Source organism: Eucyclogobius newberryi, unplaced genomic scaffold, assembly GCF_026437365.1.
Source record: "Eucyclogobius newberryi isolate DKJ021-1_F unplaced genomic scaffold, fEucNew1.0.hap1 SCAF_2, whole genome shotgun sequence".
Classification (NCBI taxonomy): domain Eukaryota; kingdom Metazoa; phylum Chordata; class Actinopteri; order Gobiiformes; family Gobiidae; genus Eucyclogobius; species Eucyclogobius newberryi.
Genome location: NW_027315834.1, coordinates 40,346,841 through 40,365,621, shown reverse-complemented (window position 1 = coordinate 40,365,621; position 18,781 = coordinate 40,346,841). Strand labels below are relative to the sequence as shown.

General features: G+C 39.0%; 1 protein-coding gene across 1 annotated transcript in view; it reads left to right on the top strand.

The window, feature by feature from the left end:
* Positions 1-3,592: 3,592 nt before the first annotated feature.
* Positions 3,593-18,781, top strand: part of LOC140367169 (homeodomain-interacting protein kinase 2-like) — a 29,296-nt gene continuing 14,107 nt past the window's right edge. Inside the window, exon 1 of the mRNA XM_072453522.1 lies at positions 3,593-3,740. Within this exon, the coding sequence (XP_072309623.1) occupies positions 3,593-3,740 (148 nt within the window). The remainder of the gene's footprint in view (positions 3,741-18,781) is intronic.

The following is an 18,781-nucleotide window of genomic DNA, read 5'->3' as shown; positions in this document are numbered from 1 at the left end:
ATTACGTCCCTGCGCTGCGATAAATTTAGAAAATGGGATCTTATTTCATGTTCGTCTATTATCCACACGCACGCATGAGGCCCAGGTACAGCAATAATGTCCGCGGTGACAGTTTTCGGGCGGGACAAGGGAGGACTATGTGAACAATGAGGTCAGGATGTTTAGGAATGCACAAAACTGTTTAGGAGGATGAGGAGGTGTTTACTTTAAGAGCAACGGTAGCTTTGGTGCGATTAAACCTTCTGTAGCCTCTCCAAGTGCCTCCTCCAGTGATGGTGGTGTGTGTTTTATGCTTTTACATGAATGAGTATAATCAGTATACCCTACTTAAGTTGAAATATGCAACATTTATTATTTAGAAACCACGTATAATCACGCATTACCATTCTAGAGAGGCAATAAAGCAAGGTTTTGATGATATTGTGAGCGTTGTTTTGAAGGAATGCTAAATTTGGATATCGAGATTATTGTTTATAGTGAAACATTGAAAAAAGAAAAAGAAAAGTGATGTATTAAACTTTCAACTAAGGAATTATGCTGATGATTCTGTACTTTTGTGTTTAATTTGACAGACATCTCACATTTGTCTGGTTAATAAACCTCAATGAATGTGTTTAAAGTCGTTTTAACAGTTTTGTTTTGGATTTACATAATATCGTCTGACTATTGGGACGTTAAATATTGAGATTTACAGCCCTACAACATACACCATCTGCAAATGTAGCCTTCATGTTTTCAAGTCTAACTGTTGCTAGTACCAGACAGCAGGGGACACATTTATATTCACGCTGGTAATAGCTCAAATAATATTGTTGACTAGAAATTCTAGCAAAATCCTGCTTTTAGAATTTTAGAATGTAGTTAAAAATATACTTCTATAGCAGATGTAAAATCCTTTTATTTACTTTTCATACAATGTATAGTGTGTCAAAGGTTCAGTTACTGACACTATTTTCACAACCTTGTTTATGGGAAGCCAGATTGTGCAAACTATTTACATTCATTGTGTTATTCACTGTGCATTTATTAATAGTGATTAATGAAGATGCGTCAAAATTGCAAACATACTTTTATTGCAAATCGCACCCGAGCTGTGAGTATGAGTCCTATAAACACACACAACACATTTAATACTATCTCAAGTGACTTATGATTAGAGTCAAGGTCAAGGGTCACGCTCAGTTCAAAAGGATATGCTCACACACTGCACGTTCTTTTTTATTCGCTGTACACATTCTCAAACATCTGTCCAGGTTGTTTTTTTTTACATGTGGTAATAAACATATAACATATATTTTCAAGTTCTTCATTTCCACTTGTAGTTGAGGAGTGCTCCACCACTGCTTCACCCCTTCACATGTGAGAGGCACTAGAAAAAGCTGTCCTAAATGTTATAATTGTTTTTTTGTTACTCCGACCGAGAGCTGCAACTAAATCCATGCTCATTACACTAGTAATCAATGATCATGTTTATTGATTGATGGCTCTAAGGAACGGCGGGGTCAGAAGGGACAGGCGATATCACGGACTCAGATCAATACACTCGCACTAATTGGCGTGGCGCCCTGGAAACCAACGAGGTGAGGTCATCCTTCCACGGAGCCATCGGGAAACTGATCAGGGATGAGGGCCCGCCACCTTCACCTTTGACCATCGCCAAATCTCCTGACTGCACACATTTATGATAGAAAACAGGGCAGTGATGTACCAAAATATATATGGACATCACTTCCTCTTCATTCCGTGCAGGACCGAGGCCTGAGGCAAGAGCTGTGACCGTTGTAAAAAAAAGTGAGTGTGTATAAATCAATGCACAGACCAATCGCTTCACAGTTTACAGGCTGTACATGGGCAGAGAAAACTAACATGAATCACAGGAGTAACAGAGAGGCAGCTGTTGGTGAAGAGGAGAATATGTGCTTATGAAAAATGATTGTAATAAAAATGTCCGGCAACAAGCACATCAAAATGTCCGCCAGCGTCAACAGCAGCAGTCGTCTCCCTAACACAATCACTCTGCTGCACGCCATGTTTACATGGCAATAACGGCTGCTTCATAACAGATGCTAATTGTTTGAACATCTCGTCAAAGAAAGAGCAGCCAGTATTAGATTGCCAAAAATAGTTCCAGGTAGATTAGAATATTTGTTTGCTTTAATGACACATAACGCAGAATTGAATAGAGCATGGCACAAAAATAATACTGTTGTTATGTTTGCGGTCACAATTAATACAACCTATAGCTCACATTAGTTTTCTTAGTGAGATAATCTATACCTGAAGCTAATCATGTAATTAAAAAATGGGTTTGATATTTTGAACTTTATTTATTTATCATGAGAAACAACAGTCAAAAGCCAACCAAACTGAGCCGTCTTAGTGCTGAATCAGTGATGATAAATCTAACACTATACAGTGAGGTTTTCACATTTAAGGGGTCTGTAAGCAAAATGGGGCCCAAAGATCCACAATATATTCAACAACAGGCGCAATAAAGCTGCCGTCAAGAAAATAAACAATAATTAACAATTATGAAGAAAAAAAAAAATGATTATAAGAAATCAATCCCACTGCTGGGGGTTTGGCTCCAGCCACATGCAGCGAAGAACAGATATTGAAAAGAAGTGTACATCCTCAAAGATGTTTTATTCAAAGGCTTCTACAGATGAGATATTGATCTGATTCTCTTAAAATCGCTGGAAATGTTCTATTTTTTATGAAGATCATGCTTTTCAAAACATGAGCCACCATTTCTCCAGATTATGTGTGTGTGAAATAAGTGCTGTGTTGTTTTTGCACATGACATTGTACCAACATGATTCAATTGCGACGTGGCTTGTGCTTCCCCTGGGTCACACTGGGGGAGATTTGTCTTCCAACGTGGTTCTGTCAGAAAGAAATGAACTCAAAGTGATATAAAAGAGCCAAACAGACTGAGACGAGGCTGTTCACCATTATTCACCATTACACACTGCAGGCTTCAGGAGGATAAACTGCAGCAAAGACCAGTGACAACAATGCAGGGGTGGGGTGGTTCTTGTCCTGGCGTGGTACTGATCAGTCATGCCAACACAACAAATCAAATGTAAGCCTACTTCATTGAAATAATAGCGGCTTTAGAAAGGAAATGATAAAATTGTGCATTTGTGAGTGGATGGCTGTGCTGGATGTAATCCTCTTATACCTGAGCTTTGCATCATGGATTACCTGCCTTTTTCTGTCTGATGGCATGTTAAGTGATCAACAGCTTACAGGAGTCCAATTAACCAGACTTCCAAGAGATCTGCACTCAAGTTAATATATTCAAGTAATGTAGAATAGTTAAAAACAACTATGTGTTAACTCTATTACATTATCAACAAAAAGCATTTTAGAGGAGCAGCCGAGATTAAACTCCTCTAAGAGTAAAGTAAGTAAAAGTAACAAAATAACTCATCAAGTACAAGTAAAATCCTGACTAAACGCAGTTGACAGTTGACTTTCCATTTCTACTGTGAATTTGTGAGTGGACAGATATGAAGCATTTTTGTGGTGAAGCTAGTTTCTCTTGTGAGATGGAGTGAGTGACAGAGCGACAGAACGGTGCTTGAAAATGTCTCCTTGGACTCCAGATTTGTCAGTGATAGAGCAGACGGTGTGCGACGGACTGTGTGGAGTCAAGAAAGGAACCATTCAGCTGTTCACTCATGACGCGTCTCCAACACAGAACCTGATCACCACATGGCTCAAGTCTTTCAGCTGTTATAGATGAGACAAACTGCTTTTATGTGCGACAGTTTAGTCTCATTTTTAAACAGTTAAGCCGACATTGTGTGATCAAGCACCGCAGTGTTTTCCTCTGATTTTAGGAAAGTAAAGAGTAATCGTCCTGTAATACAGCTACTCAAAATAAACGTTCTGAATATGTCATGATAAATGTATTTAGTTACTTCCCAACGCCGTTCAAGGTTGTAGTTTTCTTGGTGGATATTCTTGACTGTGGATAGTATTCAACAGTGAATTATAATAACAAGTCTTAACACACTTTACACACACGTTTTAGTACATTAATGATCATAATAGTGAAAAGCCTTACTTAAAAATGAAAATAAAAAATGCATTAGACTTTATGGTGGTTGAAACTGTATGCCAACATTTTTTTATCACGATTTCAATTTGATCATAATTGATGTGCTTTTTCTAGCTTTATTTTACTCTGAGGGGGCAACTAAAGTCATCTTAATTTTCTCAAAGGTTCCCACTTCATTGCCTTGGTTAAATGCACCAGTCACTCTGAGGCTGACTAACAGGAGGTGTGAGTGTGGAAAAGTGTCTTTATTTGAGCATTCAACAGAAAACAAGTGACTCACAATATGGCGTTTTTACAAAAAAAAAGTCACAGGAAGAAGATCACAATTCTACTTTTATCACTGCATCGTCCAGCCCTGACTAGACTTTGACCACTTTTCTAGATGCTCAAAGTTACATTTCATACATGTTCTTTCCCGGCCTTTAAAATATATATACTATCTAAATTACAGAGGCTTTAGCTTATTATGTCCTGTGAATAATGTGAATACAAAAATGGCAACGGACACTGGAAAAGTGTCCGTCGTCCGAACTTGAATTGAGTAGTATTTATCTTCATTTTTGTATATTTTGACTGTATTAAAATATGATTTGCAAGTGCAATACGCATAAAATATATTGTTATACTAAAAATTACATGACACTGCCACATAAACACTACTTAGTTTAAGCTCTTTTTAATACAGGATTTGATTTAAGATTGTCATCTTTTCCAGTGCAAGTCTTTTTCTTTAATCAGGAACAGTATCTTTTTTCTTTTTTTTTTCATTTCAAGGTAGAACATGCTTGTTTTTTTTAATCCTTGGTCCATTGGCAGATCTTATTTTCAAAATATACTCAAAATCAAGATAAATACAACTTCATTCAAGCACTTATTGTCTTATCTAAGACTAGCACTTTTCCCAGTGAAGTCTAGGCTGGTTATTGTCATGTATATTTGTTGGCACACCTCACAACACCAGAGAAAAGACTTCTGGGTAAACACAACTGTGCAGATGGATCAGTGCACATGCTTTCAGGTCTTGTCAGGAAGAATCAGGCGCTGATGCTGTGCTTTGAAAGGCTTTTGTGTTGTAGTTCGTAAGGAAAGCTTACAAGGTGGACAAGAACGCGAACAAAGGTTATGTATTTATAATCCCTGCCATCGACTTTTCATACTTTCGAACACTGTGCTCGCTCTCTACACCGAGCTTAACAGAAAGACAGTTTTTAGACCCTTTTCTTTGCGTAAGCTTGGGATTTGTTGGGCCGTGACCTCAGGCCGAAGCAAAAATGGGAACACTAACCCGAATCCGTCTGTACAAGTCACCTCAAACAAAGTGATAGAAGACTGTAACACTTCATTTTCACCTCACAGCAAGCGACCAGCTCAGCCAATCACAGCAGGTCTCTCTGGGTTCAGTGTGTGACTTTGGATGTGATCAAACATGTTGGAAAAGTGCACGGTTTGCTGAGCCGCCATTTTACAAGAGCACCAAATCACTTCATCTCTTCAAACAATCAAATCGTGCAAATGTGTCAGTCAAATGTGGTAAAATGTATTACTAGAGAGTGGTTTAATGGGTTCCAAAATGAATCTTTTTAGGAAATGTTAGAAACGAAGCAATGACAAGAACAATTACCACAATAAGAGAAAGAGTATGAACTATTTTAAATGTCCTTGAAATGGTTTGGGTTCTTTCTTCTTTCTTTCTGGTGTAGAAAATGTAGAAAATCATTGTTTACTGGCCCATGTGCCTGAATAATGACAGTGACAATAGATGAGATCAAAAAAAGAATGTGAGCGCCAACTATCTCTGAATCAGTGACGTCTGCCAGTTTGTTAGACAGTCTATTCGCAAGATTCTGGTTTTCAAAAAGTTAAGCAAAACTGCTTTGGACGACACGGTTTGATTTATGGGGCCAAAAGAGAAAAAGAAACAAATGATTAGTTCTGTAAAGACTTTGCTGTTGTTGGGTATTGGATCAAGCTCTTACTTTAGGATAATTCGAGGCCAGATCAGCTCAGATCAGCTTTTAAAGCTAAAGCGACACCCATTTGTAGCTTTTACAGAGGTTCAGTGGCAGACACCGGGAGTTCTCCTTCAGATGTCGTCTGTGGTGAAGATCTGCGGCAGATCCAGTGATGTTACTGGTCTGGTAACTCTGTTCCACTGCCCATTTACTCGAGTATGAACAAAAGGTGTGTGATTGTCAACTTAAGTTTAGGAAAACAATTAATTTTCATATGAGTACGTTGTACATACCAGTGCATAATTTGACATTGTTTAAAATATTTTTTTGACCCACCAGAACCTGTTGTTTTGGCTGAAAATACTCAGAAGAATGTTAAAAACTGAAAATGCCTCCAAACAGCTCTGAATAATCCTGGATATACAAGTAATCAGAAGCCTTTTCGGATCTAATCGTTTTAGACGTGTTCTCAGGCAGTAATCTGTCCTGAATGGTCCTTTTTTACTAAATGTCCCCGATGTGATCCAACATTTATCCAAACCTCTCCCTTTGACTCTTGTGTACCTTTTCACATTTGTGGAGCGTATGCAGCGATACAGAGAAAGGCCACGTCTCTGAGGACAGGAGCCTGTGTTTAGAGCCTGTCGGCGCAGCCATCAGTGCGTCACAACAGCTTCTCATCTGCTGGCCCCGTCGACTCTGTGTGTGGCTCTTTCATTGGCAAGTTCGACAGCCAATGAGCCAATACAAGGCCAACGTTTCCAATACAAGGCTAAACATCTCATTCATTATGAGATTAGAGTCAAGTAAACATGGTCAAACACAGAGTGGCAGACTCACAATGCAAATCAGACACTTTATATCTGAGCTATAATACACTGTTTGACATTGTGTGAGATTCTGACTTTAAACATCTAATGCTATTGATTGTTGTGTTGTTTAATTCAGGCCAAACGTATGTGACTAACTCTATGTGGCTCTGAATGTGGAGAAAGTTCATAAAAGCCACACTTATGGGTTGAAATGCATTTTTAATACATAAACAAGTAAGATCAAGTCCAAACACTGTTGCAATTAGAGCAGGCAAGCTAGCTACAGAGAAAACCCAATTGAAGAGAGAAAATTGTCTTTTGAAGAGCCAATTACAAGACAATTTATTGGTGCTTGAGAGAAAGAGGATTCATTTGCTCAAGCCTTGTACAGTATGAGCGGCACTCGGGCTGTCAGTGCATCCACACATGAGCACACACCAAAACTCTCCTAATGAGGAACTGAAGTGCCACTCACTTTGCCCACTAATCAAATAAGTGTGCAACTGTGGACAGCACAACAGTTAACACCAAACGCAGCGGACTAGGCTGACATTTAGTTCATGCTCTGTCCCCTGATGCTCACACGAGGCTGTTTTACCTGGACAGAATCATGCAGCTACATTATCATGCTGTTGAAGGACAAAATATGCATGTGTTTATGCTAAATTGTCTTGACTTAATTGTCCACACAGAAAAATCTGTCCTCGCCACCCAAACATCCAGATTGCACGATGTTGATTAAGTAGTATTTATCTGATTTTAATATATTTTTCGTAAAATCAAATACAATTTACTAATAGAACAATTAAGTTTTGTTCTTAATAAGTGTAGTAGCATCTTTTCTAATTTCAAGATATTTTATGCTTGTTCCATTGGCAATCGCACTTTAAGACGGCAAAAACAAGATAAATACTACTTATTTCAAGCATTTATTAATTTGTTTTCTGATTGAAGATGAAATTCTTCTGAAATACAAACACTGTACATATTATTCAGAGTCAAACATTCATTGCAAAAAGACACATAATATCTGGTACAAGTCATGCATATTAACTAAGTTTAATTACTCAACACTGTATTATCATCAATAAGTTGTGTCCTTTCCTTGTCGTCAGGTTGACAGATAACTGCAACGCTTCACAATTCCACCCCGACCTTTCCCGCATGTCAATCACTGCGACGGCCATAAGCTCTGTTTTACATAGTCTAATGAGGCCAATTATAAACACACATTGTCATTTATAATCCATATAGAAACCATCACTCTGACCAACTTTTCTCTGCCCAAGCGTAAAAATGCAGCTATATAAAAACTGTGCGTTTGGTACAGAAACACCTTCATAGAATCACAACCAATTATAAATACGCTCATTATGTACTATTGTTTGCTCGACTTGCTCGGGTTCCTCTAACGAAGCGGGAAACTGCAAATATAGCATCTAATCAATGCATTTGGTAATTCAGTTTTCTCAGATTTACACAGAACAAAAGCTACAGAACGACCACAAATGTTTGGTACTTTCTTTGTTCATTAATGGAAAGGATGGAAATTCCAACCCAATTATGTGGCCAGCGATTATGCAGGAACTATAATGGTTGAATTTGCAAAACTGGAACGATATAGCAACATACTGATTAATAAGCAATTCCATCTACTTTGTGATTATATGTAAATGTATGCATGCCCCCGACACATGGATTGCATGCGCACATACTTCGATTTATAAGAACAGAGTCTACGTCATCCGTCATGTGCAATCTAATTAAAATACCATTGGAGAACGTCCTCCTAAATAGATGCAAATACTATGCGGGAGTGGCATATTTAGCAGTTAGATCTTCTCTTTCATCCTGGTACACGGGATAATGATTTTGTGGAGTTGCCGCAAACGGGGATTCTGTCTTTCCATCAATACCGCGGCTCCCCGTCTAAACTCTCACCTCTTATTAGATTTCACCCATACATAATTGATGACTTTGCATCATCCGCCCCCCCGCCCGTGTCGCTTCCTCTCCGTCACACCCTCTCAGTCGGCCGCGCAGAGGACACTCAAGGTTAAACAATGTGGTTTTCCGTGTGAATTTCACAAATGCTTCAGCTGCGGAAAGATTACCGGTAGAAAGAAGAAATCAGGAAAACACAACTAAAGGTGAAGCTGTGTCGGTGTAATCCCTCATTCGTCCAGGCGTGTTCCATAGTAGAAAAAGCTTCAGTTGTAGTCATCTGGACTCAGTTTGCAAAAATAGACGTTTCGACTCTCATCCAAGAGTCATTGTCAATAACAGAATTTAGGTCGAGAACTCCGATATTAATACTGTTCTGTGGTAAGACCCGCCCATTGGGAGGAGCCTTCCTGAAGTAGAAAGAGTTGTTTGTTTCAACAGAAACTCCCCCCTTGTATCTACCGAGCTAGCCTATTCAGAATCTTAATGAGCTGTTAGAAACCTCTTTGTCTTTGTGAGACCCTGGCTCAACCACCCTGAGTACCTGATTAGCATCCGAATGTCCTTGTCCTGGTCCTCTACCTTTCCAGGGGTTCAGTAACCCATTATAAATAACAGGAAGATTAAACCTTAGCCCTCCATTTCTGTTTAAAGAAGGTCTTTCTTTTTTAACAAAAATAGCTTCCTTAACTCCTCTTTCAAACCATCTTTTCTCCCTGCTTAAAACCTTCACATCACCGTCTTCAAACGAGTGATTAGAGGCTTCAAGGTGGAGATGCACGGCGCTTCAGGACCACAGAGTGCCGTGCATCTCCATCTTGAAGCCTCTAATCACTCGTTTGAAGACGGTGAGGTCAAGGTTTTAAGCAGGGAGAAAAGATGGTTTGAAAGAGGAGTTAAGGAAGCTATTTTTGTTAAAAAAGAAATACCTTCTTTAAACAGAAATGGAGGGCTAAGGTTTAATCTTCCTGTTATTTATAATGGGTTACTGAACCCCTGGAAAGGTAGAGGACATTCAGATGCTAATCAGGTACTCAGGGTGGTTGAGCCAGGGTCTCACAAAGACAAAGAGGTTTCTAATAGCCCATTAAGATTCTGAATAGGCTAGCTCGGTAGATACAAGGGGGGAGTTTCTGTTGAAACAAACAACTCTTTCTACTTCAGGAAGGCTCCTCCCAATGGGCGGGTCTTACCACAGAACAGTATTAATATCGGAGTTCTCGACCTAAATTCTGTTATTGACAATGACTCTTGGATGAGAGTCGAAACGTCTATTTTTGCAAACTGAGTCCAGATGACTACAACTGAAGCTTTTTCTACTAAAGGTGAAGCTGATAAGATTCTCACCTCATCTTGTGCACCTAATCAGATCATATTATTTGTTTTAAAAATGGGAAATTGTAAATCTTAGGGCTGCAATCAACAATTACTTTGATAATTGATTAAGCTGTTGTATAGAGATTGCAAAAGGTCCTTGAAAATGTAAAGATTTTTACAAAATTTGACCAAGGTGAAGCTAAAGAGATGTCGCTTGAGGACGTCTTCATTGTAGTGTATTTAGTGCAGTGTATTTAATTAGAAATACACAGTTTACACGTTTCTAGTCTTCTTCTCTCAGCACATGACATGCTTCAAAGTCTATGTATTGTAGACAACAAGTACACGTCATTGTTCAAATAAAACATTCATTATTATCACACATATATTACGCAAGTGGTAATACCTGGTTTGTGAAGACAAAATAGGTCTTGCTAAAATAATAGATATAATATGGTGCTCTAACTCTCATTAAGTTTCTTTGAAAATACTGTGCACTGTTGTTGTCTTGTTTGTCTTGATAGAGCTCCATTATTTCAGCGAGTCGCTCTTTAGTATGGCAGTCGCACGAGCAGCAGGTCAGCTCTGTCCCAGCTCAGCGCGTGTTGAGAGACGAAGAAAAGATTATTATTACTAAGCACTAACTGTGCCAGTGCGCACAGGAAATATTGAAGACGTTGTGTTCTCTCTGAAGCATAGTGAGATATTTAGAAAACAAAGTTTTTTCATGTGGATAATTAGGCCTAAGTGTAACCTCTTGGGCAGCTTTTTGTAAGAAACTTTGTGAATGTTTCTTTAATAATAATAAAAAGAACTGAGCTTTCAGATGTAGTGAAATGTTGAAATTTTTAATGGCTCCTTTGGTTTCAGCTTTGACCATGATCTGGAGCCATGTGGGGTTTGGATTAAATGCCAGCTTTTCTTCCAATTATCCTTGGAATGTAAATTAAGTGCCGCTCTGTGGTTGAGTGGATCGCACATGTACAGCGTTGTGAGATCATATCCGGCTCGCGACAATTTGCTGCAATGCCCTCTCTCTCTCGTCCCTATTTAACGCTATATTATCCTATCTAATAAAGCCTACGGGCCAAACAATCCTACTAAACCTACTCACTTACGTCTTCACCTAGTGGCAACCAGTCACATCACAAACTTCCTGGGACAGCACTTAGCACACAGCACACCATTTTTCCAAACGCCTGAAAGTCACAAGAGCAGGAGTGTGTCAGAATGAATGATATCCTTTTTTGAGCCTATACAATACCAATAAGAATGAGGGGGAGGAAAAGGGATTTATTTGAAGTTCATAAGCCTGTCCCAGCTGTATATTTTAGACAATCTCAATTTAATCTGTCTATTGCTCTGAGATATTTAGGAACAGAAATCACATTCACTGTGCACTTTGGGAAATATGGTGGTCTCATTACACCAAAGTGAGTTTGAATGACGAGAAGAAGCACAGAACATACATATCACTCATGGAAACGTATACCTGCATACACATAAACATCAGCAGTAACCACTCTGCCACTGACACAACCATTTACTGTATGATATCAAAGCAAAAGCACATCAAATGCATGTGTGTTGCGCACTAACATGATTATATAAGTGCTCTTTCCTGCTCCATGCAGTCCCCTAGAGGCTGGCGTCTGAAATTACATGTTGGTAAAACCTATTATGCAGCAAACTGGTCCTGAATGATGATTGGATACTCAATTATATTCAGTAACATTCCCGTGCAGAAAGTCGTCTACCTGATTCTGAGCTGCTGTGTTGGATTTCCTCAGGGGCTGGATAAAAGCAAGGTGACTTACACCAAAATGAGAATGTGTCCGTAATAATTGGGTGTGACCTGCGGCGCTGTTCGCCATTGTTTCTCAAAATAGAGCAAGGTGCAGTCTACCATCTGTGGTTATGAAATCCATCTAACAGGTTTTATGTAGCATATACTGGAGAAGTAAGACATTTCATGGGGTTCAGTTAAAATATGCCAAGACAGTAAAACAACAACTTCTTTACAATGAAATGACTCTGGTCTGTTGGCAGGGAAGAATTATAGTAGCACTTATAGTTCCATACAATAATGCATTTGTAATCAATAATTATAATCATGTTCTTGGACTATATTTAACAGCATCCTAAAATGTCATTCAAATACTTTGGGAGCATTACATATTAGTGTGTGTAATTTGTCCAGGAGTGTACTTCCATCCAACTGTCATTTTCAATCCACTGACCTGGTCTCAAAAGTCAGATTTGTGCGTTTCTCTGAGGGAGAAGTTTCATGATAATAGTCTTTTTAGTCTATATTTAATACAATACCCTTTTTTTTTTTTCTCCATAATTACAAAATAAAGTATGTAAAGATGTAAAGATGTAAAGATAGGAGAACCTTTATTTCCCCCACAATTGGGAAAGCAAAGTAACCATCAGTAACAGCAAAGTAACAGCCGCAACTATTGAAAACATTTAAGATAATTCGAGATTTAAATTCAAATTTACCTAATGAATATGTTCTGATGTAGTGATGTCGCTTTCATTTACTTGAAGGTCAAACAATATTATCCAGTTATTGATTATTCACTCATTTCCTTCGTATTATTTATCGTTTTGTCAGTGCTTTGTGAGTTTGATACATCTAAAGTCGGCTGTATGTGGACAGATAAGGGTTCCCTCAGAGTGGTTTGCAATCAGGTCAAAGATGTTAGCATAGATGGTGACATGGCTTCCCGGTATAAGTCTGTCATCTTTATCTTTGTGTTTAAAATTCTGTTCAAAAGCTATTCGACTTGAAACTAAAATAACCACTTCCCTTTTATGTTTACCTGTGTACAACCAAATTTAGTTAATTTTTTATGTTCTTGATCGGGACGCCTGAAACGATTTCTGCATCGTGCCAAAAGGAATACGTATCCCAAGGGCCAAACATAATTGTGTATCAACTATAAAAAATATTTCGCTTTGTTTTCTTTACAAATTGTGACCTTCTTTTCAGCACAAAATTAATTCAAAAAGAAATACTCCTTACAAATATCAGCACATCTTCATGAAAGCAAGGTGACTTACACCAAAATGAGAATGTGTCTGTAATAATTGGGTGTGACCTGCAGCGCTGTTCGCCATTGTTTCTCAAAATAGAGCAAGGTGCAGTCTACCATCTGTGGTTATGAAATCCATCTAACAGGTTTTATGTAGCATATACTGGAGAAGTAAGACATTTCATGGGGTTCAATTAAAATATGCCAAGACAGTAAAACAACAACTTCTTTACAATGAAATGACTCTGGTCTGTTGGCAGGGAAGAATTATAGTAGCACTTATAGTTCCATACAATAATGCATTTGTAATCAATAATTATAATCATGTTCTTGGACTGTATTTAACAGCATCCTAAAATGTCAGTCTTTTCTTTTCTCATGGTTTTTAGTTTAATACATGCCATGAACATCACAACACATTTTTCTTGTCATTTTTCAGATGCTTCAACAAGACAAATGTATCATTGCAACAGACCTGTCTGGTTGAACATAACACATTATGGACTGTTAGAGATAGTTATTTCAGTACTCAATTCGTCACTATGATTCTGAATAATCGTTGCTGCCATAAGTACAAGACATGCACAAAGATACACTGGATTCTCCACGGACTTTTCTGCTTTTATTTCTCCTCCTTGGCCTGTTTTCACCTGGTCTCCTTGCTTCATTTACCACTGCTGCAACACCCCAGTACTTTTCCACCTTGTTTAACTTTGCTATCCGACACACACCTGTTAAAGAGACCTGCTGTGCCTTGTCCTCTCCTGTGCACCTGCCTCCAAGCTGTTGCCACGGTACCTTTCATCAATTCCTTAAACTAATGGACCCTGCCTCTTGGTCGCCTGTATTTGGGCTGCGTCTCCCCATTCGGCCACTAATAGATCATGTAGCAAAAAGATGTGCGTTTCATGTGGTCTTGTAGTTTAGGGCTCATTATTTGGAGCTCTGCAGTGGAGCTAGAGGTGTTACTGTGAAATGCCCCGGGACCAGATGAGTCACCTACAGCAGCAGTATATAGACACAGGACTACCACGTATATGTCATTAAGGGGGCGCGTTGACCTTCAGCAGAAATGACAACAGAAAAGACAGAGATATAAAAACATTGCGGCGTGTGATTGATATAATTGATGGTGTGCAATGACTGAACAAGACCATGAGCTGTGTCTGTTTTTGATGGAAACAATTTAATGGAAATTGTTGCAAAAGACATGTGGGTCACTCCTTTATTTGAATGGGTTGAGTAAGTATAGATGTATAAAAGAGATGGATAGGCCTGTCACATAATAAACTTAAGGTTCAGTGACTGAGGCATGAATAACATTTTTGGGCTCAGTATTTTGTATATCTAGCTTTTATTTGCACTAGTGGGAACATTTTTCTTATTTTGTAATTCACACATTTACATTCACATTTGCAGAAAGTTGAACAATTAACATCAATCAGTCAACAACTAGAATTGAAGGATTTTAAAAGGTTCTTTCATTTGTTTGTTTGTTTGTTTTTCATAACCAGACAGTTTCGACTGCTCACTCACAATCGTCTTGAAAAATAAAACAAACTATTCTTTCAAATGAATGATCAGGAAACCAAATGAACCTCTTTGGACTACTAAAGTGTTTAATTGTGCTATTGAATTATTGCAGCTCCAGTTTTATTAACGATATGGTTCATTTAGAAGAGGGATTATATTTCTTTAGGATTATAGTCATATATCCTTTCGCCATACATCGCACACCTAAACCTGTTATTGTGACAGGCCTTGGTAATAATCAGCCAGTTAACTTACCTGTGATTTTGAGTAAACGTTACGTCACATTCAACACTTTAAAGTTCATTGAAACCCACACTGCAGCAACATACAGCTCCCACCACGTTTGGATCAAGGCTTTTCTGGTCAACATGTGGAAATTTACAGCAAGAATGTGGATTTTTTTTATACATCTCATATGAAAGATCCACACATTTTATTCAATACCATCATCTTTATCCTTTTTGAGTAATACCTTTGCCCTTCCTGAGCCTTGTGGAGCACAGACACGGAATGGCAACCCACAGACATATGCAGCCGCTCATCAGAGAGAAGATAAAGCACACGTTTGGGGTAATGACCTGCACACAAGTCCCTGCCTCGTGTAATGGGCCTCCAATTAATGAATGAATAGCGCCTTTGATCCTTTAATGACTTGTCTCACAGATGTAGAGGTATCAGAGGAGCTGTGCTTGAGTCTGTAGCGCCCTCTGTAGGTCTCATTAAGACCCGAGCGAAGGATGCTGTTGAACTGACTGGGTTTATGTTACAATGACCCAAATGTTGTATATTGCATGTGTTGTACTGGATTAGTTATAATGAGGAGCTGAGTAGAATAGGTGCGCATTAATAGTTGCTGTATTTTATTTTTTGGGTGAATTGTGCAGAGATGGAGGTTGAGGCATTTTGCAAATACTTGGTCGACTTAAGACATGCCATGGCGATTGATTAGCCAACTGAAGAGGACAATTGCGCAAAACTGGCAAAAGCGCTCAACGTTTTTCAGTATCTCTATGACCTGACCATGTATCGGACCCAAACTGCACTCACAAGACTACAGCGTACACATTTATACAGACAGCTACGCTAATAGGAAATTGTACTTGGATTCAACAAGCCATATACAGTATTTACGAGCCTCCTGCTGGAGTGAGTGGCTTATTTTTGAAACAGCCATGTGGAAAGACAAATCCCATTGTCATGGAAAAGATGTCAGTGTGTTTGAGAGGGTCAAATCATTGGCATCAAGCAGTGAAAACATAATGTACTACAGATCTGACCCCAGTGAGAGTGTTTGGGACGAGCTTTGTGCAGTGGTCACTCTCACATCATCAATGCAAGATCAACTGGTGAGAAATAATGCAACACTGGATGGAAATGAATCTTTTAATATTGCAGAGGGTTATTAAACTATGCCAAAGTGAATCTGTGCTGTCATCAAAAGCAAAAGGCGGTTCTACCAAATATTAGAGCGGGTTCCACTTTTCGTTTTTTGGACTGGCAGTCGATAATATAATATAATATAGTACAATACAAGCTAAATACAATTATTTGTCAACTAATAAAGATGTTGGTCAACTACATCGCCATCGACAGAGTATTTGACTAAACGACTGAAGGCTGACAGCCCTACTGCAAATGGGTAAAGTCAAAGCCACAAAGCAGAGACTGTAACGATTAATCGACTAATCGTGACTAGTCGACTATAAAAATAACAGTAGTTTTTGGATGATTGCAAATCTTAAAAACACAGTTGTGACAAAGACAGTGGCATTATTAAATAAAAAAAAGATTGATTTTCATCAATTGTACAATTTATTTGTAAATATTCCTTCAGTCACCATAATTCAACCTTTATTTGGTGGATTATTAGTTTCAATGTACAATAGAAATAATCGTTTGACAAGTCGCCAGCTGAAATAATTGTCAGTTACAGCCTTAATGGTAACAGTAGGTAACATTTTTACACTAAATTGTAAAAGATTTGATTTAATGAATGAATGTATTTGTATGTGTTTGTTAATGTCTAAAACAAGTGCATACAAAACAATACTTTGCATACAATAGTCCAACAAAGACATTAAAAACACCTGAGTAATACGTTTAATTGCAGTTTTTTAACCCTTCATCCACCTTTAATATCACCTTGACAACAAACGCAGTATAATAAATCAGCACTTTACCTCCCTGGTGTTATGACAGATCGGGGCCACATCAAATGACAGGACTAAATGATTAAAAGACAATGTGAAGTCTGTCACGGCGACCTTTCCCTCTGCTTGCACCACAGTTTACAATCACCGCTGCCTTATTGGACACTACACAACAGATGAAAACAGACAAAAAGAACACAAGCGGCTCACTAAAGGACAGAGGGACCACAACAGGGCTACACATCATAAAAAGTAGCTATCAATAAAGCAGGCAAACCACCGGGGAGGGAACATATGGGAGGTAAATGTTACAGTGGCATTGTGCCGTCCTACACATGACCCTGTCTCTAGAGAGCAGACAACATGGGAAACACGAGGCCAATTATAGTTTGCAACGTTCTCCTTGGATATAGAGTTTGAGCTTTTATTTCTCGTGTTCAGAAATATGAACTGTATTTCACATGTGTTTCAAAACATGTTTGTATGAGCAGTTTTATTTAAATGCAGATTAAGACATGCATATTTTGTTGTTTGTGAAGGAAAATAACAAGGGTGTCCATCTGTGCACGTGACACCCTGACACCCCAGAATAGAGGTCAATAATCTGACCTTTGGCCGCTTGTCTTGGACCTCAGGTGAAGGGAGGGGCAGAGCTGTCAAGAGCTGGGAGGAAGTGCATCGCGAGGGTCTGTTGTGAACACACTCCTGGAGAGCTTCTCCCTGAACCCGGAGGAGGCTGGGGACACTGAGTTTGAGTGGACCATGTTCTCGGGCTCCACTGTCAATGCGGCTGCTCGGAGCTGTGGTCGCAAGGTCTCAGATGCAGCAACTTCCGTACCGGGTGACACAGGAAGTGAGGTATAGTAGTCTTGTTTCCTCTATGTTATTCTTCTCCTCTGGGACTAGCTATTACATTGTGGACACCATTTTGTGTAGGACTTTAGGTAGTTAATGTTCATATTTATTTTCAGAAGGGTACCATCTGGACTTTGGAGTCTCATTTTCTGAAGGGAAGTTCTCGATTCTGTGACTTAACTATATGATGCCGAAAAAGGGGGGCCTGAGTGTCCTAGCTAACAGCAAGAGGGAGTAAGAGAGTTTTTATCTGGCCTTGGAGGAGAAGCTTAAAATGCAGTGACCTTAAGACTGGATTTAACTCTTAATCAATCTTATTGTTTCTAATTTGGGAATTTTTAAGTTAAACCAGCACAATGACCTTTAACCATAACAAACTATTACAACACTGTCGATGAGCAGAGCATTAGCAGGTAATGAGGAATCGTAAATTGTGATAAATATGGCATGAACTTAACACATTTCAAACACAGCTCTTAAGGCATCTGTTTAACTGACATGGTTTAGTTACAGATTTAGAACACATAGTGAAGCATGGAGTCAGTTTAAATGTGAAATATAGCCATTTAAGATGTCTTTGAGAAACTTTTACATCCAGCAGAACAAAGAGCTTTTGGCTACAATGAGACAATTCCACTTCTCCTTGGAGCCATTTGTGTGGGTTAATTGTCCTCTGTGTTGTTATCCGAGGTGTGGTAAAAGCTGTCATGTCTTTTGCTTTCTTCTGCAACAGTGACAACAGTGTCACCGTTGTTTTGAATTATGAAAAGATAATGTATTTTTAAAGATCTTTTGGGACATACAGATACTACAAAGGGATGCCATGAAGCTGAAGAAGGAGGCTTATCAGGGCTGTGATACTCCTGAGGCAGTTCATAGGTATTGGCCAAACACACCGCAGCTTGTGCTGTTGCAGAGAGATAAAAACGGGTCTGGGAGGAGAAGGCCATGGAGGAGGACTAACAGCAGCCTCAAAGAAATTCTGGCAAACCGTCCTGCGTCTCAGGAGGGGGAAGCAGTGCTTCACCAACACTGTATCTGGTGCAGGTGGAGACTTACAAGCTGACTCATCCATCACCCAGGCTGAAGTCACTGAGGTTGTTGGCAA